Source organism: Siphateles boraxobius, unplaced genomic scaffold (genome assembly GCF_051911475.1).
Source record: "Siphateles boraxobius isolate OS27281-9 unplaced genomic scaffold, OSU_SipBor_1 66, whole genome shotgun sequence".
Classification (NCBI taxonomy): domain Eukaryota; kingdom Metazoa; phylum Chordata; class Actinopteri; order Cypriniformes; family Leuciscidae; genus Siphateles; species Siphateles boraxobius.
Window position 1 is genome coordinate 23,534,977 of NW_027509193.1, and position 26,182 is coordinate 23,561,158.

The following is a 26,182-nucleotide window of genomic DNA, read 5'->3' on the forward strand; positions in this document are numbered from 1 at the left end:
CTCATTGTACTTAACAGTTTAAGAACCTGTTTTCTTATTTTGTGAGAGAGAGAAAGAAAACAATTACTTTAATCAAAACTACCAACATTTATTTTACTGAAGCTGTCCAGAGAATAAAAATAGCATTTTCAAGTCTGACAGTCACACATGAAGTGTGCATGGAAAGGTTATAAATATATAAAAATACAGTTATCATACATTACAAAATACATAAATACTGACGTAATGTTTTAAAGTATGAAAAACGTACTAGTATTAAAACAGACAAATTCTTTATAAGGATGACTGTTACATTGTTTTTAACATGAATCGATTTTTCTCACATCATAAATAGATTGCATCTTTCACCTTATAAGAATTTAGGGTTTAATGTGCTGACATGATGATTAATAAACTCCTTCAAGTAGAATTGTTACTAGTTCTATAGCGGTCTTTTCAGGATCTTCTACAAAACTTCAATTTGACAGCAATGAGAGCTGGTGAACATAGCTATGCATACTGTCTGACCATGTGCATTTTTTGACCTACTGAATACCTATGCAGTACATCAATGTTACTCAAGTCTTCATATTCTGAGATGAGAATGTTGACGACATGAGAGAATCAGTCCTTTAGCATCTCAGACGTCAGTTAAAGAATCAGCAGGAGAATGCTGAAGCACACCGCTTCTGTAATACTGGAGAAAATACAGCTGCTCTTGTAGAACGGCTATTACGGACAATACCTCTTCATCCTGAGCTTTGTGATTCTCTTGATTGAGAAGGCAAGACATGCACTTTGGTACTTTGGTACACTTGAGTACTGTGATGAAAAGTTTCAGGTAGTGTCAGAAGGTGTATTGGTGAGATGTTCTGCACCATTATTTTCATGATATTTTCACCATTATTTTCTCTCACGAGTGAATAGTTGATTCTGTCACCGGTGGTTCTTTTACAGGATCACACTAGCCCAGCCTCGCTGCACATTCGGTAGAACTGACCACGCTGAGAGATCAGATTGGATGGAGAGTCCATCTCTGTGATGTGCCCTCTGTCCATCACAATCACCCTGTTGGGAACAGTTGAATAGGACAGGGTTAGAACATTGTCATTATTCATAATAGTATTCTACTTAGAAATACACATGTGCACTTTTTTTTGCACCTTGTGTAGTCCATGATGGTGTTGAGACGATGTGCGATGGTCAGAACGGTGCAGTCCTCAAACTGAGTTCGGATAGTGGACTGTATCAGATTGTCCGTCTCCAGATCCACAGCTGCAGTGGCTTCATCCAAAACCAGAATCTTGGTTTTCCTGAGGAGAGCTCGAGCCAGGCAAACCAGCTGCCGCTGACCCAAACTAAAGCCCAGAATATCCAGTCAGAAACAATCAGATCAGGTATTAGTCAAGTGATAAAAAGGGAGGAAAGTTGTCAAGAGTTTGTACCTGAGATTCTCTCCACCCTCTGAACACTCATGGTTGAGTTTGTCAGGCAGGCCAGACACAAAGTTCTTGAGATGTGCGAGTTCCAGAGATCTCCACACCTCCTCATCAGTGTAGCCATCAAAGGGATCCAGATTCATACGCAAGGAACCTGAGAACAGCAGGGGATCCTGGGGCAAAAAGGTGTGGTTGTAATTAAAGCACTGAATCATTGAATCTTTTTTTGAAAGTTTGTATCTTTGCTTTGCTAATAAATATTTTTCCATTTTCAGCTGTACTTGTGGGATGATGGTGATACGAGATCTCAGTTCATGCAATCCAATCTCTGCAATGTTTATCCCATCTATGTAGATCTTTCCTTTTGCTGCCTCAAGGATCCGGAATATTCCGAGAGCTAGAGATGATTTTCCAGCCCCTGTTCTTCCCACAATTCCAACCTGAGTGGATTAGATGAACGGCTTAGTACGTAAAAAAAAGTAAAAACACAAAATGTGTTTATTTCCTCCAGATGTTATATTTACTTTTTCTCTCTCATTAACACTGAGGGAAATATCTTTCAAGGCCCAGTCAAGACCCCTGCGGTACTGAAGTCCATATTCCTGGAATCCAATGGATCCTGATCTGGGCCAGTGTGACGGTAGTGGACTGTCCTCGAAGGTCCATGGTGCCTGCGACAACCCAAGACAGACTTAGTGACCTCAAGAATTAATGTAAAATATATACTTTGGGTAGGGCTGTCGCAGTGAAGGAATTTCCTTGCGGTAATTTTGAGGGGCTCAATAGCGCGATATGCGGTTTTACCGTGACTCGCTGCTTTCCCCCCACGGCTTCCTCACGCTGTGTAATGCTGACCAGCGCTGATGCCATTCATGGTAAATACCCTTACACGTTAAAAGGATGATAGCCTACGACAAATATTTCGCTTCCCTTGGAAACGACAACCTTTTCACGAATATACATGACTTGACTTCAAAGATAGACGCAGGTAATTGCACGCGCTCAGTCGATCACATTCACTGTCTGTTTAGGCTTAAGTCCAAATCCACGAATCCTCTGTACAAATCACCATGATAAACAGTCTTGTTATCATTATTAACTTATTTAACATTTAATACACATGGTACGAACTACGAAGGGTGGCCTTATGAAAAAAGAAAACGCGGTTCGCGGTTGTTGCGGTTACTTGCATTTCTCTGCGGTTGGCCTGTCAGTAGCGCGGTACTGCAATATTGCGGTAATCGCGACAGCCCTAACTTTGGGGTCACTTTGCATAAAGGAATTTATGTGAAAAACAAAGCATTTAAACCAACATACCTCCTTTTTTGTTTCGGCATATTCCTTCACTCGCTCAACAGACACAATGTTGTTTTCTACATCAGTCCATGCCCTCACAATCCAGCTCAGGATCCCAGTTACCTGAAAACAATTTTTCTTGAGAACTTCTTCCCTAATAGGCAGAAAATAACATGCATGGCTTTTTGACTTGCTTAACGAGTTCCTTACCTGGAGAGAGTGGGACACAGCTAGCCCTACGATTCCGGGGCTTAAAGTCTCCCGTCCCAAAACAGAGAGGACAGCTGCAGCAAGGACAAGCAAGTTACCCAGAAACTCTAGATTTACTGCCAGCCACCTTTTGGAAAAACATTGAAGATATTTTACAAAGGTAGATTGAAGGGCCAGGACTAGTAAAAATGAATGAATAAGACTGAATCTGACCTGGTGGCCACAAATCTTGGGAAATAGGACCTTTGATTGTGGTCCACTCGGCTGTTAGCCACTAGGATGAACCTAGGCTGTTCACCAAAGGCCCGGATCACGCTGGCTCCTTGAACTGTCTCGTTGAAATGAGTATAGATGGGTGAACGGCTCACCGACTCTAGTCTACGCAACTGACAGGACGTGGCTACGTAGAAGCTCTGAAAACACAGGAGAATAGATGTCAAATAAATGACTGGTGCTCCTTGTTATAATACTCTTGCCTGCTGAGCAATCTGTATTAGCATACCTGGATAAAGACATAGAAGAGAGTCAGTGGCAGTATGATCACTCCTGCAAAAGGAGTTGCCATCAGCACGATAATGCTAACCTCCAGAAGTTTGAACACATAGCCCAGCATCATCTTTAGACCATCAGGGATCATGCAGTCAATGGCGTCTATCTCTTTCGAGAAACGATTGAGAAGATTACCACTGGGTGTACTCTCAAAGAATGACATGGGAGAGTGAAGTACATTGTTGAGAAGGTCCAAATGAAGATGCCGAGATGCAATTATTCCTCCAAGTGAAATAGCCACAGTAGTCCCAAAAATTGCAGTTCCTGCAATATGACATCACAGTTAATGATCAAGAACAATACAAAAGCCAAAGGATACTCCATGAAGGTTGAGAAATATAAAGGATATTTAACCTTGTGCAAAGCCGAGAGCTCCAAAAACACCAAGCTTAAGATCTGTGTTGACCTGAGTTCCATTTACAACCGGCTCATCTGCCCACAGGCTTAGCCAGTAGTTGTATGCCAGGGAGGCAGCCTGCTGAAACGCATAGAGGAAGATGATGGGGATGATGAGGGCCAGGCCAATGGTCCTGAAGTACTCCACATATAGCTCCAGTTTCACCTGTGTAACACATTATGAAGAATGTGTGAGGAACAGTACTTTGGATGATATAGTGCACTTTCAGGCTATATTATGGTGTTCAGAACAATGAAGGCCAAAGGCCTGTAATCAGGGGTTAAAATTAGATCTATGTGGTGACACGAGAGCATCTGAAACGCTTGTCATTGACCTGTAGCTGAACTTTAAAATTGACCTTCCAAGTATTGGTATCAAGTTACATATGAAGGTATATTTTGATGTGTTTACCCATTGTTTGCAATGTCTGTGGATGTGTCTCTATAACTTACTCGGCCTGTATGGGCTTTGTCAGCCTGGGTCAGTCTCCCAGTTTCCTCTTGGTCCTGCTCCTGTTCTGTGTCAGATATAGCCTCCATGGTTTGTATACTGGCACTTCCCATGTCTCCACTTCATCAAAAAAATTGACAGAAAGGTGAATATGTATTCTTCAACAACGGTTGCATTTGCAATTTCAAAACTTGGTTACCTGATGAGTTGCTCCTGGGAGAGGTCAATTGAGAAGTCTGTCATGCTGAGACGAGAGACTGATTTCCTGGTCCCTAAAACAAAGTGAATCTGCATTTTTAACCGTGTTAACATGAACATAGTGTTGTAGTGTTTAGTGATTTGTTAAGCTGCACTCAATCTTTTTTTATCTCACCTCTGTGGGTGGCACTTTCCTTGCGTTCGCTAACAGAAAAGGCTTGAACGAAGTCAGCAAAGGCGTTTTGCCTGCTCAAAAGCTCGGCATAAGAGCCCATCTCTGTGATTTCTCCATCAGCCATCACCAGGATTAGGTCAGCCTGGGGCAAGAAGCTCAGCCCGTGTGTCACCAGGATACGAGTCTGTTTTATGGTAAATGGACTGCATTTATATAGCGCTTTCACAGACCCAATGGCCACCAAAGCGCTTTACATATTTGCCTCACATTCACCCATTCACTCACTCATTCATACACCGACGGCGGTGTCAGCCATGCAAGGCGCCATCCAGCTCGTCGGGAGCAGCTGGGGTTAGGTGTCTTGCTCATGGACACTTGGTCAGGTAGAACCGGGGATCGAACCACCAAACGTTTTAGGGAGCATTATTAAATAAGCTAGTTAGTTAGTTTGTCATTTTAAGCCTGTTCATGTCTGTTGCAGGGCTGGACAAAATTCAGAATTGAAGAACGTTCCCTTTTCATTTAAGAGTTGGAATTCAAGTTAAATTGTCCACATCCACCTAAAGTTTAATTGGAATGACAGGACGAGAAATTAGCTTAACTGCAATTCAAAGAAATTCAGCACCGGAAATCCTATCTGTCTGTCTAGCATGTCAAACTTTTAAAGCTTTTTTTTAATGTCTAAACTTGCTTTTCTAGTTTAAAATCACACTTTGCATTTTAAATTTCTGTTTATTTTAATTCTACTTGCAATCAATTTCAAATTGCGATTCACCATATTTTCCTACTTCAATTTAGAATGCAGCATTTCACATATTAGATTTTAGTGTCACATATTTTGTATATCTTACTCATATTATTTTATTTTTACCTTATTTTTTAGAACTCCATTAGGTCCAATGACCTTTTTGAAGATGTGCTGACCCACATGTGCATCCACAGCTGACAAGGGATCATCCATCAGATAGATATCAGCCTTCTTGTAGACTGCGCGTGCCAGACTCACTCTCTGTTTCTGACCTCCTGACAGATTCAGCCCCTGCAAACATTGTAGAAATGTAGTGGGATTTTACTCTGCTGGTATCCCTGCATATTTGAAATTTAAAATAAATATATATTTTTAATAGTTTTACTCTTTATTCTATCATGTCTGGTTCAGACACGGTGTAACAGTCATTCTTAATCTATGTTTACCTTCTCTCCAATCTCTGTCGAGTCTCCTCCAGGTAGGATTTCCAGGTCAGGTAGGAGAGCACAGGCCTCCACCACTTTCTGGTACCAGCTGCCTTTCTTCTCACGTCCAAACAAGATGTTGCCTTTCAGAGTGGCATTCTGGATCCATGCTTGCTGAGGCACGTAAGCCACAGAGCCCTGAAAGAAAGTGCTACTGAAATTATATGTGGAATTATAAGTGAATGATGCCAATATATTTTTAATAATGTTCCTGAATGATTTACTGTAACTGTGACGTGGCCACTTTTCTTTTCCATCTCTCCCAACATCGCAGACAGAAGAGAGGATTTTCCACTGCCCACATGACCTACCACAGCCACCAATGAACCACGTTGCACTTTGACATTGATCCTGCAGAAATGAATCGTTGCCAGATTATTGTCTTCATATGCTTAGAAATGGTGGATCTACAAATATATATTCAGTCACCTACCTCTTGAGACATGGTGTACTATCTTTAGACCAGCTGAAAGTGCCGTTGTCAATAACAACACCATCGCCATCTGACGAAAGAAGGAAATGAAGAGGTGAGCTCATGTTGTTCCAAACCTGTATGACTTTCTCTACTTTGCAGAATATTTGAATACATTTGGAAGATTTTCCATGCTCTTTTCAGTGCAGTTGCAGTGAATGTGTGTTTTCAAGGTTCAAAATACAAAGATACCATAATAAAAGTGTTCTATACAACTCATCACAGTATATTTTAAATATTTTTAAGACATTTGAGCTTCACAGACTGCTTGAAGTCTGAAACTTTGTGAGAGGCATAGACTAAAATTATTTTCACTGAAACCATGAAAATTCTAAAATCAATGTCTTGTTCATGAGAGGAAAAGACACATTTATAATGCAATAAATATATTAAGTCAGGTCTTTTCAATGAATCAGCTAACCTGTTTACCAGAGATGAACTGAATCTGAAGTTTTATCACGAATCAGACTGATTCGGTTCCCAAGTTCAACTCACTGATTAAAGTTAATTCTTATGAAGCCTGTTGCAGAAGTTAAGCGCTCACTGGCACATTATATTCAGAATATTTCCTTTTGGTTATATGGAAGACAGAAAGCCATACAGGCCATGAAGGTGAGTAAATTGTCAAATGTCATTCTTGGGTAAACCATCCCTTTAAGTGTGCATTGCATTTGAGGCTCTTAAAACTATACCACAAGTTAATGAGGGGACAGGATGATGATAATTATTTTGCTTAATACATTTACATTTTTTTTTTTACCATCATCCATGGGATATTGGCTTGTCTCCAATATTCAGATGAAGTAGAGAGAAAGACACAAGCATTCTCACAAAAACTTTTCTTTGACCTTTGATATAAAAAAGTTGCATTTTAAAATGTGTCTTCAACACACAAAAATGTGGAAAAAGTAATATAAATATAATTACAGCTCCAAAGCTGAAAATCCCCTTCCAGTGACCACTGCATGAAGTCATCATACGCATTTCAGCCACTACTAACACCCACCTCCTAGCCGCACAATTTCCTTGTAGTGTTTGCTGAATTACAGCATTTAAATGAATGTTTCTGACTGCCCGACAAATGGCCATGTCTTGTATTAGAACTGCAAAAATATTCTTCAAGGTGGGTCTTTTTGGCAGATCAGTAACTAATTATTTTTGTTTTTTGAATGTCGGATTTTGTTTTGGCTTCCTGCAATAGGATTCCACCATCACATTGATAGGAAAAAATCTCTTTACTGCTCAACATGTATAACAATGTTGGTCATCTAAGGCATATAAAGCATTTTATAAGCTTCAGGAAAGTTTGAAAACAATGACAAGCTAATGCACTCACCAGGATTGTAGGGAGCTCTCTCCACACTATCTGGTTTCAGCTCGTCTTGACAGAGAAACTTTCCGAGACGTTTGAGAGAAACCACAGCCTGGAAACAAGAAGAAACAAAGATAATTTATATTCGATAACTGACTTGAAAATACACAAATATATAAATACATAAGCGTTCAAATATTTGAATTGCAGTAATGCTGCTCACCTGCATGGTAGTGCTCATTGCAAAGGGCAGTTGACTGAGTGGAGCTTTGAGAATATTGATGAGAGCCATGGACACAAAGACCTTCTGAGCATCCAGAACATGCCTATCATCTATCAACACGTACACTGCAAACATGGCAAATGCAATCTGAAGGCAAAGTGGTGTACAAAGTTAAACATTTTCAGTTTTTAGGACTATATTAATGTGTTAAGATGAAGAAATCATCCAAGAATTATGAAATGTACCAAGAAAGTTGAGGAGTTGAAGGAGGCGATTGATATTGAGTAAAGGATCTGAGACTTCTTCAAAGCATTTAGCTCTTTTTCCCTGTAGTCAAGAACACGTTCTCTGAAAGCATTCTCCCAGGCATAAAACTTCAGGATCTTTATTCCGCTCAAAATCTCATTCATAAGCTTAATGCGGCCATCCATGTACTTCATCTGGACCTCCTGAGAGCAGAAAACAGGTTAAAACACGTGTGAATTGAGAATCATGCAAGCAAAGTTGTTTACAAGACAAGAAAGAAACCAATATGGGCAAGTTTCAATTCTTTAGATATTTCAGTCAAAGCAAATAAAGACATTTCAGTTTTACAATAAATACTGTGGTATTTATAGACAGAACTGGTTTGACTGTCCTCCTGCTCATGTTTTAAATTATCAGTAGACATGAAGTTCCTGGGATGACGCTGTGTACAGACCCGTCCTCGGTTGCCACAGCATGAATATTATGGAAATGTTATTTGACTCCATGGAAAAACATGGATGATACCTGGAGCTTGCTTCTCATTTTGGCAATTAACCCATTTAAAGGGAAGATGAGAATCACAGTGGCGATGCCAGCCAACGCAGATGGGCCGAGACGCTGTACAGAGATAAGACATTGAAATGAATGAATTTTACATCTGTACTCTTAGAAAAACTGTGCAAATATTTTAGGACATCTTTATACCTGCTTTATCCCCAAAACATTAGTAGTACCTTACATATGAACACATCTTTATTTCTAGAAGCATCATTTCTCACCTGCCAGAGGAAAAAAAGACATAAGGCGATTTCAATCGGGGCCACCCACACTGCATTGAAATACACTACGAAATCCATGAGTTTCTGGGTGTCAGCAGAAACCAAGTTCACTATCTCTCCGACTGTACATGTTCTACGGGCCGCGTTGTTGATGACCAGAGACTGTGGAGACAAAAATGAATGTGAGAACCATTATATGCATTTTTGCATTTCTTAGTAAACAGTTCAAAAACCTACCTTCCTGTACACTAGGCCCATAACTGCAGTTTTAACCCTCATGCCCACCGTGAAGCAGGTATACATGTACTGATGGTTGAACAGGGACTGCAGACAAGACAACAGGAACATCAGAAAGGCAAAGAGGTAACCCTTCCACAAGGGGCCATCTTCATCCCTCACAAAGCCGAGCAGTAGGCTGAAGAACAAGAAACAGACATTGTTATGATTTACTGACACCCAAACAGTAGCACACCATTTTTGCATATATATTGAATTTGAATTTAAGTTGAATTTTATTTAATTTTGTCTTTATTCAACTTGAAATACATCAAACCCAAGCCAAACCTTAAAAAACTGGGACTGGACAAATAGGGTTGAGCCAAAACAACAACGGGTACATGCATCAAAGTTTCTCCGAGTGCACAATAACTGGGGTGTTTTGATGGCCATAGTTCCTGTGGTTCTGGAGCAGTGAACCCACCACACTGCTCTTGGCTAGTTATATGCCAGACGAAGTGGCTTAATTTGATGATCCAACTACAGTTTCTTTGCATTTTTAGAGCTATAGCTCAGCCACAAACAATATGATGCTGCAGAGAGCAGACTCTCCTTAGCGTCGTGGTGCATGGGACAAAATCAACAGTGTGTGGCTGTACCACAGCAGGATGTGGGGGGTGTTGGGGGAGGGCGGCTGAGTGTGAACTCAGTATTGAGTTCACACTCAATACTGAGAAAGGGCAACAAGTTCATGGACAGTTAAGTTTCCCCTTACAAATTTCTGTTTTTGCTGCACAACACTTTAAATGTCGAAGTTCTTGCTCAACATTTACACATTGGCCTTACATACTGTAGATGTTTTGGTTTTGCGCACAAATAAATTATTAGTAATGATAAATATTTTTTAAAGGATACAATTTGATGAGATTCGACATTAGAGCTGTGCAGTAAAGTTTTGTAGTAAAGCAGTCAACACATTCTAAATACATTACCACTCCAATGGAGTAATGTAAGATTTTTTAAACAAATGAATACCTTTATTCAGTAAGAATGCATTAAATTGATTAAAAGTGACAGTAAAGACATTCATAAAAATTCAATTTCAAAATAATACTATTCTTTTGAAATTTCTATCCATCAAGGAATCTTGTCAAAATGGGTTCCACAAAAAAGTTAAGCAGCACAACTATTTTCAACATTGATAATAATAAGAAATGTTTCCTGAGCATCAAATCAGCATATTAAAACTATTTCTGAAGGATCATGTGACACTGCAGACTGGAGTTATGATGCTTTGACTTCACGGCAATAAATTACATTTAAATATATATATATATATATATATATATATATATATATATATATATATATATATATATATATATATATATATATATATTATAATAGAAAACAGTTATTTTAAATTGTAATCATATTTTTTACAATGTTACTGTTTTACTGTATTGATCAATTAAATGCAGCCTTCGTGAGCAGAAGAGACTTCTAAAAACATAAAAAAAATCTTACAGACCCCAAACATTTGTACAGTGTATGTTTTGCACTATATACAGTATCACTGTACATGCCATGACAGAATTATGGCCTCTTACCTTAAAACTTGTGGTATGGAGAACATGAAAGCATCTTGAATGACCAAACAGAGAGTCCCAGTCAGAAAGTAGGGCCCAAAGTTTTTGGCAAGTGTGCGTAGCAGACAGAAGCCTGAGCTTTGTTCTTTATGGAGTTTTCTGAGCAGCTGCTTCTGCTCGCTCAGCTTATAACCAAGAGATTGTGATCCGTTCAGAGAGTTCTCATGCCTGTGTTTGAAGGAGAGAACACAACATTTGTAACCATACTTTAGCCTCTGGAATGGCATTGCTAGCATTATTGCAACAGTAAAAAAGTGTCACTTTGTTAACCAATAATACAAATAAATCAGTAGTTATGAGCAGCAAATGATGGATGTTACAAATTTTACTGACTAAATCTCATACGTGTGCACAGTATAAATCATCATCCCAGTATGGAAAACATGCAGTTAAGGAAATGGCAGGTGTCTTACTGTTGCAGTTTGGCGCATTGCTTGGCCCACTCTTTCTCTAGATCACAGATGATTTTTTCAGATGTATCCTCTTCTCGTAGAGACCAGAGGTCTTCAGCTTTTAAAGGTGAGCGGTAGCCCTTTACCACCAATCTGTGGAGCACAAATATGTGTCTTTCTCTATATCTCAGTGGGTTTCTATTCCCCAGACCTTCACAAGAATCTCAGAAGTTCATGAAATGAGAGACAAAATAATGACTCTACCTGCCGAACCACCAGAAGAGTATTTTTGAAAGGAAAGAAGCATCCTCAACTGGACATGGATTCTAACGCAAAAAGCAATATTTCCAGGTATTATTTGCTGACCGTTTTCCAAATAATAGTTTACTCATGAAAATAAAATAAAAAATCAACATTGATGACACTCTACCTTTACATATACAGGTTTAAAAGTTGCTGGGCGTTTATCAGCAAAACAGCTGAGGATGAGCTGAGCCAGCTGGAGAGAGAAGAATGTGAAAAATGCCACGAATCTCATCGCATCCGCAGAGAAACCCTGAAACACACATGACTGGATATCAGTAGAATGCAGACAACAGTATGGAGAACAATACGGTCGGTACACTGATTTTAAAGCAATTGGAAGCATAAATGTTTCTTTTTTCCATGCTTTTTTGTGTGGTGATGTTAGATAAACTAGTATAAAACATAAAATCTCATAATGAAAACTTATATTTAATTTGTTGTGATAAAAAGTATTTTTAATCAGCTAATAATTCATCTGTAAAATAAGTACTTTTCATGCTCAGTATATGTAATTGCTTTAATGTTATGATATGAATATATTATAATATTATATGTTGTTTAATGCATGTTTTCATTTCTTCATAAAAATTTGATCAAACAATAATTTTTAGATCCCCTGTAGACCTGCCAGGCAGCACTGAACAAAAAAACACTTGATTTCTTAGCACAAATTGAATTATACGACAGATGAATTATTAAATAACCCTGCATGTTTTCATTCTCCTCATCTGCGGAGATGCCATACCCGGCACATAAGTGATGCATACACATTTGCCAGGGATTTCCCAAGGAGTCATTCGCCACACAACCTGCATGCTTCCTGTGGGACTATAATCCGTATTTTCCTAGTACCAGGGCTGATCCGCCCACTTTGTCTCACCGCAGTGTGCAGAGGCGGGACTGGTGGCTGATGTGGGGAGTGTTCTTTTGGGGATGATGCCTGCTGTTCCCCTCCCTTCCTTTCAAAGACCTCAGCTTATTATAATGACCTAAATGTTCCATCAAACTAGGATAAATGACACAACAAAATTTATTTATGAACACTTCTAAATCATGGAATAAAAAATACAGACCACAGAAAGACCTTCATGCCAACAGACTGAGACTCTTCATTCACAACCTCTGATAGTAGAACATTTATTGGTAATGGTGTTCAGTGAGTATTCAATCGCACACTGGCCTATGAAGCTATCTTGTCATTTTTCTCCTGGTATCCATGCGCTTGTCATATTTGTGCAGCCAATAGGAAAATGTGCACATTTTATTCGAATATTTTTCTCCTGTTGTTAAAGATTTTGTTAGCATATTGCGTAGTTGTGTTCACACAATAAAACATGCCAAATTGTGCAGACATTTTGGGCAGGCTATCATACAAAGAAATTATGAACAAGTATATTTATTTAATTAAAGATAATAATTATGAATTATAAAACACTTTTGCTTATAGAGGAATAATGCTTATGTTTGTATCATTGTATTACAGTTTTCGCATTTGTTGTTTGGGACAAAGTTTTACCACCCAGCACTTGATCTATGCGTGTAGACTGTAGACAGTGCATAATACAAGGTTCAGGATTTGTTAGAGAGAAAATATGCTGAGGCCTGAAATCTGCTGCTGAAAGTTTTACAGGGGCCACAGAAGGCATCCATTCCCATGGACTTCTGACATAAATGGTGTCAAATGGCCAAGCTACAAGAGAAAGTGGCAGCGCAGGCCTCTTTAAGAGTATGTAAACACAAGCTTCACTCAAATGGTCACAGTCCAAACTCTGGACACCACTATGCAGGATACTGTGATTATTTGTCTGCCCCACTTTATGCTTAAACAAGTTTGGATAAACTCAAATTGGTTAGGGAACATATCCTCCCACAGTGTGGTATAAGAGGACCAAGCACCAGTTGTTTTGCTGTTTCTTTTGGACCTGCTGCTCAGTTGCCGAGGGCTCATTTGGGGCACAACAGATCCCACCACAAACCAAGCTTCAGTCCCTATGTAAACGATGTCATCATTGAGCTGTACGCGGCTTCCTTACTTTTTTTTTTTTTTTTTTTACAGTATTTTTACTTTCTTACTGTATTTAAGTAGCCTAGATTTTTCAAGTATCTGTTTTCAAAAGTCAGTATTTTCATTTTGGGAAATTCACTTTTATTACATGTAAAGAGACCTGATTTGGTGGCAGGATGGCGCTGGCTCTGACACAAACACACAAACACACAAACACACAAACACACACACACACACACACACACACACACACACACACACACACACACACACACACACACACACACACACACACACACACACACACACACACACACACACACACACACACACACACTCACACACACACACACACACACACACTAATTGCAGGTCTCCCTCTTTACACTACAATACATTCCAAAGTATAATATCTTTAAAAGCGTACATTCATTACATTTTAAACCTCGCACTGGGCCCCGCCCCATGCATGGAATAGCCTTGCTGGTAGCCACATAAATAATATAAATATATAACTTATGCACACAGCTCTAAAGATTATTCCAAACTCAATCTACTGTCTCTGCATGTGAGCTATATATTTCCCCTTCCAGTGTCAAGACATTTATTGTTAGTCTGTGACAAGATGCAGTTACATAATTATGGATCATCACAGCAGACGAGATACAGACAGACCGATGAACACAAGTCACAGCATCCGCAGACGTATGCGGCTTCTCCGATCTGTCCCGGAAAAACACCAGCGGCGATTGTGACTGCTCTCGCCACGGCCTCAGCTTCAGACAAAGAGGACATTGAGGGAAGTGGAAGGGAAAACCGACAGGCCTGCCCAGACATCAATGCTGTGAAGAGCACCATCTGTAAGCACTCTGTTTACGCACCGCTGTGTTAGGCTCTCAGACACAACAGATAAATTTAGAGGGAGATTGAGAAACATTCATTAGAAAAACCATTCGAGGGCCTGTTTTACGCATACGTAAAGGGTGAACAACAAAGTTGTCATGATTCCTGTCTTATGTTCCCCTTGTCTTGTGTGGACTTTTATGTTATTTTCCTGTTCTGTGTCATGGTTATTAGTCCTTGTAGTTTTTCTTGTTGATTATTTCCCGATTATTCCCAGATGTGTCTTGTTTGCCAATCTCCCCTTGAGTGTATATATACCCAAGTGTTTCTCATGTTCTTTGTTTGGTGTTGTTCTTAGTGGATGTTTTGTGTGAGTTGGTTTCAGTTCTGTTTTACCCTGTGTTTGGATTTACTCTGAGTTACAAAAGTATAGACATTTTGTATTGCCAGAAATTCAGAGATTAAGGCAACAAGTAAAATTTACTAATTTCTCAAAGACCCATTATTGGCTTTTATGTTAGAAACCCTACAAAATTGCCCTCCAATTGCTATTATAACTAGTTGTACAATTATATTGTCAGCAGCACTCCTAAAATAGTGCAGAATCTTTTTTAGAATCCTAAAACTTTCTGGGGTTTAACCCTTGTGCATCAATTAAAAAAAGTTACACATAACTACATAGAGGACAAAAATGTCCAAAAATCAAAGCCTTAAATCTAAATCAGTAACAGATTTTCCCCATTGGGTGCCAGCAAAACTCCACTGGTGCACACAGTAATTGGATTTGTTATTTGCAGTTGAGTTTTTCTCTCTCAATATTACAAACACACACATACACACAATTTTTTTTTATAACACACATACTAACCACACTTTGACATCCATAACACACCCACACAATTATCGTTGCATAATTTATCCAATTGGCTCTATAATATGCCGAAGCAGAAAACAGGAATAAAGCGAGTATTTAGCTTTATAGACCAAACCTGAAAAAATGGCACCATCTGATAAAAAATAGTACAAATTTTAATTTTGAAGCCTTGCCAACAGAATGAAAGCCTCTTATCAAAGATTGCATCATTTTATAGTTAAATGGCCCTGGGATAAAAAACTGCAGTTTTAATGGGTTTCAATGGGGCCATTTTTGTCCAAAAGGCGCTGAGAGGGAGTATTTTTGTACCTAGTGCAAAAAAGATTTTTCTAAGGAAATACACACCTCTGCCAAAAAAAAAAAAAAAAAATTCCAATAAAAATACACACCTGTGCCAAATTTTATGCAGTTAGCATTAACACAGGCAAAGTGATAAAATAAATAAAACTGAAAAAGCCAAAAATGTCCATAAGGATGCACAAGGCTTAAATTAGATTTCAAATTCGAGATTTTCAATGTACTATCGGACATTGAGCCCCTCAGTACATATTGGGTGAGCTCGGGTAAATTGAAATGACAAAATATCTCTAAATTTTTATTTTCACTAAATTAAAATGATATGCTAATAATATATGTTTTATACAGTAGTTTGGTATACTAGGGATATACAAACCTCGTCTATGATGGCTTGTATGTTGGCTCTGAGAGGCACAAGTGAGCAGACGATTGCCAGCGTCCAAAACAGGAAGAGAAAGACAGAGGACCGAAAGCCCCTCATCCTCTCCAAGTGGATCACCAACACTGCCAGTATCTAAGGACAAATAAATAAGGTTTATATCAGTCAGTGTGCTAGTTGAGGTCAATAGAGAAATCCAACACTCACTAGAAGAAGAAGACTGAATACCATTAGTCAGCTTAGACGTGGAGTTTTTGTTAATACATTTTGTATTAATTCTATACAGGTAATCATAGACTACTGTGAATGTTTAGTCTGTGTCAGGACTTTAAAATGGACTTATCTTGTTGGGCAGAGAAGGGGGGGGGGGGGGGGGGGGTGTGCTGGCTGCTGTGACCAGAGGTAAAATAGGCTTATTTATTCTGACCCCTTCAGGAAACCTCTGCCAGACGTCTAGCCACAAAGAGATTTGTTCATTCAAGCTTAAATATAACAGATCATAAATCTTAACTATCCTCTAAAAGAGTTAGTTGAAAAAAAGAAAAAGAATTCAAAACATATATTTGGACCCTTATATTTCTGAAATCAACATGGTATTTCATAACAGTCCTTAATGGAAAGGGGAGGTTCAGGAGAATGGTAATATTGTGGTTTACCATGGTAAGGCTGCGAATTATAGGGCTCAGGAGAAAGACCATGTGACGCTCAATATCTCTGCTTCTTTCCACCAGCAGATAGACCATCTCCAGGAAACCAAAGGAAGCCAGACAGAGACCCAAACCCTACAAGACATGAACACAGACATTACCTGCAACATTGTGATGTCATGCCTCAAAAATTGTTATTAACTTGTTACAATTTAAAATAAGTTTTCTACTTGAATCTATTTTAAAAGTAATTTATTGCAGGGATGTCAAAGCTGTATTTTCAGCATCATTACTCCAGTCATTCATTAATCTTGAATAGAGTTATGCTTCTTTATATGTTTTGTAAAACAATCTTTTGTTATATTATAAGTGTCTTTACTTTCACTTTTGATCAATTTAATGTGTCCTTGATGAATATAAGTTTTTTTCTTAAAAAAGAAAGAAGAAAAAAAGAAATCTTCTTACCCCGAACCTTTGAAAGGTATTTGCGCTCTATTAGAATTGGTTTACATGTCAACTGGGTCAAAGCGTATGATATGATCTGTTTTTCTTCCTGTAGAACCATTTTCCTTTTACATGCTCGTTAATGATGTCACTTATTTCCAGTGTTGGGGATAACTCATTACAAGTAACTTGAGTTACGTAATCAGATTACTTTTTCAAGTAACTAAAGTAACACATTACTTTCAAAAAATTACGACAAAATACCTGAGTTACTTTTTCAAATAAGTAATGCAAGTTACTTTTTCCCAATTTCTTGAATGACAGCTCTCTCGTCCCTCATGTTGAGACAAATCGAAGTGCAGAGGCGGTGTGTGTAAACCTGATAGTTATTGTAGTAGACTAAATGTGAGGATGCATTTACTCCTCTCACTTGCACAAAAACAAAATTCAATATTCCTCAAAATGAATAAAATCATTGAAATGCAGAATCACTATGCAAACCTTCAATAACTAAATGTGTTAAATAAAACATCAATTTTTATGCATTTAATCTCACTTTATTGACCAATGTACTTACTGCTGACCTTCGATGATTCAATTAAACCATAAGCAAAAATGACTATATAGATTTTTTTGTTTTTATCGTATTTTATTGTGTTTTTATTTTATTGTTTATTGTTTTTATTTTATTGTAAAGTTAGTGTTAAACTTTTTTCTCTTGCATCCTATTCGTCCGTTATCCAGAACTGAGGCTTATTATTTCACTTTAGGAGAGAAAGGGTATTTACAGTTGCCCAAAAATATAACTTTTTTTTTGTCATAGAAAAACAATCCCAGCCCAGATGGAAAAAAATTAACGCAAAAGTAACGTAACACGTTGCTTTTCTAAAAAAGTAACTTTTTAAGGGAGTAACGCAATATTGTAATGCATTACTTTTCAAAGTTACTTCCCCCAACACTTATTTTTACATTGCCATGCACACAACAATAGCCTGTGAGTTTTTCAGGTGACTGATGCTATATTCAAGTCAGGGTCTTGAGAGGTGGTAACTAGATTTTAGTCTCATTTTAGATGACTCACCGTCTTGGCACAGCAGAGGCTGGATATAGATATGCGTCCATTGTCGTAGAATTTGAGGTACAAGCAGTAGAAAGGGGCACAAACCCAGAGATAGAAACAGGGGAACCACACCAGTATTGTGTGCTGGAAACACTGGGTGAAGTCTGGATGTAGTGTGTACCATGTGACGTTCCAGTCCTGAAAACACAATGTTAAACCATTAGTCCTCTTTAACTTGTTACATGAGTTATTCTATTATTATTAATAACTAGGTGCAGTTTATAACTTATTCAATTTTATGCACTCAGTGAATTACTTAGTGAACAAAATACAATATATCACATTGCTGAATGTTCATTGATGTTTCCCTTTTGTTCAGTCCAAGTGGCTCTGTGTATTTGTGATCTTTATTAGTTGTCTTGCAGTGTTTGCAACAGAAAAATTGTGTGAAATTGCAGAGAGGTGCAAAGTAAAGGTCCTGTAATAAATCGTCACTGTTTGCCAAGTGAGTTTATGATGAGTATAGCTGGATTTGTCTTGGTTTGTTATAAGTCATGACGGGGAAAAAAGATGATTATTTTTGAGGATAATATATATATATATATATATATATATATATATATATATATATATATATATATATATATATATATATATATATATATATATATATTATCCTCAAAAATAATCATCTTTTTATATATATGCATATATATATATATATATATATATATATATATTATCCTCAAAAATAATCATCTTTATATATATATATATATATATATATATATATATATACATATATACATATTATAAAATATGTTTAAAATACTATAGTTATATCAGCATATCCTTTATATTTGGCATATAAAGCTGCTTTATATTACATCACATGAATAGTCAAATACAAATTTTGTAGAATACCAACACAACCAGCACTTTTAATCTGCAGCATGTATTATCACAGTTTTAGCTGCACAGCTTGTTTACCTGTAAAGATAATGTGGACAAAGTGATGTACTATTATTTTTTCCCTATTCTGATTGTAGAAAACCATCAATTTCCACAAAAGTAACGTACAAATAAACTAATTAATTTAAAGATTGCACTGTTGTAGGCAGATATTGTACTCAGTACTTATATTGTACTTATACTCAGAAGCATTGCAGGAGAACAAAAAGCATATACTGTGTACAAATATTGACATTGTATAACAGTTTGTACAGTTTGTACACATTTGATAGATTGATAGTCTCAAGTAAGCGTTGCTTTCTTTAAACTGCATATTTAAAGTAAATACAAAAGTATTTCACAGTTGAAAACGAACAGGCTTTGATATGTGACAAAAATGCTGTTCTGTGCATTTCGATTACATCAAAGTTGGACAAACTCAATTCATTGCCAAGACTTCTCTCTCAAGCTGAATTTCACAGGCTCGTTCTATTCAGACATCAGTCATTCACACAGTATCTCTTCAGTTATTTCTGGCTTTTCGATGTTGGAAAATAGGCTAATGTCCAAACGAAGCTGTTATTTTTTTTTTCAAGCTTTCTCTGGATTTATGAGAACTTGTTTGGCTGTGCCTTATGCTGTGGTTATTCCAGCAATGGCACAGCTCTGATAAATACTGCATGCTGGTTGGAAGGAGTCTTGTGGTATGGCAGTATAAAAGAAGTGCACCTTTGGCAAGCCACAATGTAAACCCCATATACACCATGAGAACGGCCATGAGCACCAGGCTCAGCTTTGTTTAAGCTTGTTTGCTCATATACATACAAGAATTGGCTGTCATATTTCTGTCCTATAGGTCTTATTTTTCTCCAGTGCATTATCTGAACATATTTTCTCAGCCTCATGTTGTTCCCAACCCTATTTTTCCATGAAACACAAAAAGAAGAGTTTTGACTGATTAAAGCTTTTACACTTTGAAAAGGATGCAAAAGCACCATAAATATTCTGAAGTCATGCAATAACTTTTTATGAGTAATAGACCAAAATTTTACTTGTTCTTATAATCTCTCCCTCCATTGATCTGTTCCCTGTTGCAACCATATTTTTGAGTTATTGAAGGCTCAAGAGCTGGATAAGATTCATACTGGTTTTGTGAACTGGATGACCTGATTCTATTAAAGTCTGAATCAAAAGAATGATTCATTCACAAATAAAACATCTTTACTTTTTTTGCTCATGAATGCGCCAAGGAGAAGTTGTCATGATTTTCAGTTTTGGTCTTTATTTCACATCAAGTTATGCATGATTTCAGGAATGTGGAAAATAGCGCAAAAGTCAAATGGACCATTTTTATAATGCTTTCTTGGTGTATGATATGATACTCATAATACTCTTGGTGTATGATATCTATTTATTTAGACCAGTATCCATAACCCTGCAAGTGCAATCCAACCACATGCTGCAGGTTCAAGAGGAGACACTCTGTTCATGACATTGTTGTTTTGGCCAGGATATGTCCTCATCTATGAGGGGGTGTATTGTGGTCTGGGCGCAGAAAGGGAAAGAGATTCTCATTCATGTGGCAGCGCAGTCACAGTTTTTCACAGGGAGTTCAATGGATACCATCTTCTACCTATCCTACATCCTCTAAAGCTGAGGATACACACGGCAACTTTCTGAGCAATGTTACTGGCCAATCTTGCTGATCGATTGTTGCTTGGGCACTTTCCCATTGAAAATGGGCAATACATTTCTATCTGGATAATTTAGAACGGCCGTGGGCCTTGTGTCTCATCTGGTTGCCCGTTGACGCCAATATTGCCCAGCAACATTGCTCTAAAAGTTGCCCTGTGTATCATCACCATAAGACTGTGTTTGCACTGGTCTAAACCCAATGACAACCACAGTCTCAGGAAGTGATTCAGAGTGGTGTGTGTACCCTTCCTGCAAGTGTAGGAGTACAGACTGCTAGTCAGCACAAAAAACGTTTAAAAACAGTTTAAAAATGACACAGCTGATGTTTGGACTTATGTAGAGGAAATTTGTAAGGGTGGCTTGTAGTTCACAAATCTCAAGTTATTTATTTTTTAAATGGCCATCAATAAATGTTATTTTGATTGTGCACAAGCACGTCAAACAGTGATGCTGTCAGACATTCTTCAACAGACATGAGCTTATAGCCTTGACTTCTACCTCTCATTTCACATGCTTTCCCAGCTAAAAATTTTATTTTTAAAATGTAACATTCTTAGAGATATTTAATGCTCTAAGAATGCTGTTCTTATGTTCACATTACGTTATGAAAACGCTATTTTCAAAAAGTTCTGAGAATATTCAAAATGTTGTTTTAGAAATATTTTTTCCTATAGGTTATATGAACGTTCTAAATAATGTTCCACTGGGTCAAACAGGATTGCACAAAATTATATTCTAACAACAGTAAAACAAAATAAGTAATCGAACTAATGGAACACTGTGTAAAGCAAAGTCCCATTCGAGGAAAGTCAGTTCATACTCGGCCATAATTGCAACTCTTATCTACTTGAATGGGGAAATAATCACTAAATCTCACGAACTGTTTTCCAAAATCACGTTTAATATTTCAAGTCAGCAACAAACTCGGACATGAACCGTCACAAAAAAATTGTTACTTCATACGCTCAAATAAGGTTTAATAAATCATATGTTTCAGGTTGGTCCAGTCAGTACACTTGTGCATTGCCAAGTGGCAAGCTGAGTTTATACCAAGTGTTTTATTTATAAGGTATGACTTATTCTGCCTTTGAGTGTTGTATTTTCTCCCATTCATAGTAATAGGAGTGTGCACCTTGGTACAGTGTATATGTACAGTCATCTGATTAAACTAAAGTTGTTGATTCATTAACTGTTGATTCGCTATTATAAAACAACGGTTAAACTTTTCCCGTAGTGACTTTGAAATAACGGTGCACTAATAATGTATTAATAAAGCCCGATATAGCGTTAAAAGTTTGGTCTGTTAATGTTCCTGCAAGAATGTTTTATCATTTATCACAAATATAATTTCATCTGATTTTAAAAGAGCTTTGTATATTCATTAATCTTGTATTTATTAACCAGAATTTCAACATTAGACATCTGGAAACATTGTTAAAAAATATAGTTTAAAGTACAGTTACATCATGCACTGCACACTTGCTGATCTCAGCAGTTTGAACACACATTGTGTACACACTGTGTAAACACACATTTAAAGCGTGTTAATAAAAGTCTTTTAAACGGTTGTAAAAATATTTTCACACATTTAACAAATGTTATGTGTGAGTGAGACAGAATAACCATATAACTGAAGATTAAAGTTTTGCATTCTGTGCATTCAATCTCAGTCAATGAATGAAAAATTCACGACTCACCCCAAATGTCTGTTATATTGTCAAAAACAATGATCACTTCCAAGAATAAATGGGCATAAATAGCAAAAACTGATGACTAGATACATACAGTTCTTTTTTTAGCAACCTTCATATATTTGCATCTCTGTTTTAATTGCCTATTGAAGTGAGTGAGTTCATTATTGATCTGAGACTCACCCAGAGAGGGTCCAGGCCACTGAGACTGCAGAGGGTGTCCATCCAGGTTCCTCTCTTCTTTACTTCATGTAGTAATTCCCTGCTCCCTGGACTCAGCAGTGTCCCACTCTCCTGTCTATGTAGTCTCTGTTGGCAGAGTAAGTGTTTTTGATAGTAATTGTGGGTGTGCGTGTTTCACCCCCTTTTTCTGTAAGCCAGCCTCCCGTCTCCTGACTTGAGTCTCGTCAAAACTGCAGTCTGAGGCCAGGTTTGTGCAACTGTCCTGTTTATGAGTGCTGGCCTAAGAGGTGGGTGGAAGATTTGGACTCTGTAAAACTATCTTCCCTGCTCTCTTTCGTCGCTCTGCACCACGTGTGCCGAGGCCACAGTACCACAAACACTCCCCTGGAAGAGATGAGAGCGCCGCAGACGTGGCCACATTCTGCTCTCCTTCAGGTCTTGCCTCTGTAAACTCCCCCGATCCCACCCTTCACCCTGGTTTTCAATAGAAAGGGAAATTGTTTAATGGCAAGTGTGATTTGTATTCTTCAAGGAATGTGTGTAGTTTTTTAACAGGTATAATTGCTTTTTGTGTGGGGTTTAGTGGGGCTATAGGTCTCCTTGAAGGAAAATTTGATTATTTTATTTCTTTATTGTTGTTATTCATTCGGGTGGCTCAGTGGGTAGCACTGTCGCCTCACAGCAAGAAGTTCTATGGTTTGAGTCACGGCTGAGCCAGGAGTCCTTTCTGTGTGGAGTTTGCATGTTCTCCCGGTCCAAATACATGCAGGTGGATTGGATTTACCAAATTGGTGATGCAAATGGTTAGTTGCAACTTATGTTTAATCACAAAAGTGTTGTCTAAACAGATGTGTTATATTTTTAGGGGTTTATTAGCTACATAAATCTGTATCGTTTTAAAAATGATTATATTAAATTTTAAACAATTTTACCCCAAAAAATGAATTATCCATCATTAAGGACTGCATAGTAACAAATAAGTGATTTTGGAGAAAATATATTAAAAGTGCCTTTAAATGGTTAGTTCACTGAAAAATTAAACGTAATTTTAACTTTCAAGGTCCAGAAAGTTAGTAAAGACATAATAGTCCATGGTTAAAACAGTCCATGTGAATAGTGGTTCAACCTTAATGTAATGTAGCGAAAATAACACTTTTTATGAGCAAAAAAACTAAAAATAACCAAAATAACGATTCAACAATTTCTTCTCAGTGCAGCTCTTATTACGTAGCGTTTACAATGCTATCAGCGTTGGAGACTGACAGGGACTAACCCTTTAAGGGAGTCTTCAAATTCTGTCTTTTCAATATTGTTGGCTGTAGGTGAAGATAAATAATGAATAAAGAAAATATATTTTTGGCTCATTATGTTGTGTATAGTGAAGTATAATATCTTCTCCAGTACAGAGATGAGAATGACTCAGATGAGGTGAGTGTGTCCAGAGGTTCTGCAAAACACACACACACGCACACACACACACACACACACACACACACACACACACGCACACACGCACGCACACACAGTGTTCCCCTATTCCTGTGCATATGGTGGAATTATGACATAAGCTTCTCTCTTTATTTTTCATTCAACTCCGACTTGACTGTAGACAGTCATCAAAACAAACACAGGGATGTTAATGGTACATTGGAAAATGTATCATCATTTACAAATGAGAATAGCGAACTTTTGGTTGGTAGTAACATTTTATATTTGTCTAAACATGTTGATGTGGAGCAAATAACCACAAAAACATTTCATTTTCAGTGGAACTTACTGCTTATATGTGTTTTTACAATGAGACATTGCTCACAATTTCTGTATTCATTAATGGTTTCTGTCATAGCCTGTTTCCATGCGTAATGAATGGTCATTTCAGATGACAATGGAAACTTTCTTTAGCAATCATTTTCAGAAAGCAATGGATGTATATGCAAATAATTAAAAATTTGTGAACTGATTATTTTCAGATGCCCCAAAAATATGCAGACTGTCATAAACATGACTAGTCAGTGACTTTTCATATGCAGTCACTGATATTTTCCTCATGATTTATTGTGATGAATATTTAATTGTATGGCAGGGTAACTATACTGCATTATGTTGATAGTCTGGGATGCATAAATTTACAGCCAGCATTCTCCAAAGCTCAAGGAGATGATTGTTTGCTGAGTCACTGCCCCCTGCTTTTGGCATTGTCCACTGAAAATGAAAATCACAACAGTGACATTTGGCTGAAAAATTGCTTGGCCTTTAAGTAAACTGCAATTTCTCCTGCTGATTTTCTTTACAAGAAGAGTCTGTTTTACAGGTAAACAGGGATAATTGTAGGCTTTCTGACAATTTTTCAGGTCAAAAGAGTCAACAATTGGTGAGTCTATTTTGCTTTTTGTCTGGTTTTCTAGTTTTTCTGAACTGCTTGTAAAAGTCTTTGCCGCCCCATACATCTGAAGACAATGTTGCACAACTTTTTTTTTATGGTAAACAGCCCTGGAAAGTGTTGTATGGTTGTCAGCTGAATGGCATGCATTCTTAGGATGCTTGCTTTGAAAACCTTACTGAACATCCCTACAGGCCAGAGGGCAGTCACTTTACTTAAAGCTTGACTATTTACAAATATCGTAAATTATAATTTCTTGGTTTTTGCATTCACTATATGGAAAAGAGCAACTTAAATATTCTTCAATTTTATTTTGGGTTGAACTATCCCTTTTAACACTTACACTGAACAAAATTATAAATGCAACACTTTTTTTTTTTTAGAGTGGCCTTTTATTGTGGCCAGCCTAAGGCACACCTGTGCAATAATCATGCTGTCTAATCAGCATCTTGATACGCCACACCTGTGAGGAGTATGGATTATCTCGGCAAAGGAGAAGTGCTCACTAACACAGATTTAGACAGATTTGTGAACAATGTTTGAGAGAAATAGGCCTTTTGTGTATAGAAAAAGTCTTAGATCTTTAAGTACAGCTCATGAAAAAAGGGGGCAGAAACAAAAGTGTTACGTTTATAATTTTGTTCAGTGTATAATGCTGAAGTCTTATTATGGTTATACTTTCAAAACTGTGTATTTCCATGTTTATTTTGGAGCAATGCTTTTCCTTAATTTCCATTGTAAGTGGAATGCTGTAAACATGTTTTTTTTGTTTATTTTTAGCAACTGAGGGGCAAATCAAATGTGCGTATAAGAGCTTGTATCAGACATTTCTTTAAAAATACCTTTATAATGTACTATATATAAATATATTTGTCTCCAACCAGAATGAGCTCCATGACCCTCGTGCTCTTTCTATCCTGTTTTTGGACCCCTCTAATGGAACGTAATTCATGAGCACTCCCCAAACCAAAACAGAAGGAGGGAGCAGACAGAGGAAGTGTCAGAACCATACAGACAGCTGCCTCAGAGGCCTCAAACGCGAGCTCCGCTGCAGGATAACATAAGCGGCCTGTTTGCATAAGATGTTGTGGGAGGTGACTCACTGACTCTGGGGATGTAATGAGGAGATAGACAGTTTGGATCCCTGCCACCTCCACACTCTCAATTACAGCGTTTGGCTGGGCCACTTCTGGCTGGCCGCGAAAAAGGGGC

At 37.7% G+C, this 26,182-nt stretch overlaps 1 protein-coding gene across 1 annotated transcript; it reads right to left on the minus strand.

The window, feature by feature from the left end:
- Positions 1 to 67: 67 nt before the first annotated feature.
- LOC143722041 (multidrug resistance-associated protein 1-like) lies at positions 68 to 26,182 on the minus strand. The gene is made up of 32 exons (XM_077213111.1): positions 26,074 to 26,182; positions 22,591 to 22,716; positions 18,092 to 18,268; positions 16,576 to 16,701; positions 15,917 to 16,054; positions 11,646 to 11,771; positions 11,480 to 11,541; positions 11,237 to 11,368; positions 10,785 to 10,991; positions 9,196 to 9,373; positions 8,959 to 9,120; positions 8,705 to 8,797; positions 8,179 to 8,382; positions 7,934 to 8,080; positions 7,735 to 7,822; positions 6,360 to 6,429; positions 6,151 to 6,277; positions 5,888 to 6,064; positions 5,565 to 5,732; positions 4,694 to 4,877; positions 4,520 to 4,592; positions 4,323 to 4,440; positions 3,828 to 4,035; positions 3,427 to 3,737; positions 3,138 to 3,337; positions 2,925 to 3,051; positions 2,736 to 2,837; positions 1,943 to 2,089; positions 1,700 to 1,858; positions 1,425 to 1,591; positions 1,143 to 1,337; positions 68 to 1,047 (listed from the first exon to the last, which is right to left on the minus strand). The coding sequence occupies exons 2-32, from the start codon at positions 22,630 to 22,632 to the stop codon at positions 939 to 941; spliced, it is 4,524 nt and encodes a 1,507-aa protein (XP_077069226.1). The 5' UTR covers positions 22,633 to 22,716; positions 26,074 to 26,182; the 3' UTR covers positions 68 to 938.

Excerpts from the sequence above, each read along its gene's own strand:
- LOC143722041 (XM_077213111.1), bottom strand. The coding sequence starts at position 22,632 with ATGGACACCCTCTGCAGTCTCAGTGGCCTGGACCCTCTCTGG. Across the intron at positions 10,992-11,236 it reads CAATGCGCCAAACTGCAACA|GCATGAGAACTCTCTGAACG; the intron begins GTAAGACACCTG and ends CTTCAAACACAG. Across the intron at positions 8,383-8,704 it reads AAATGAGAAGCAAGCTCCAG|GAGGTCCAGATGAAGTACAT; the intron begins GTATCATCCATG and ends TTCTGCTCTCAG.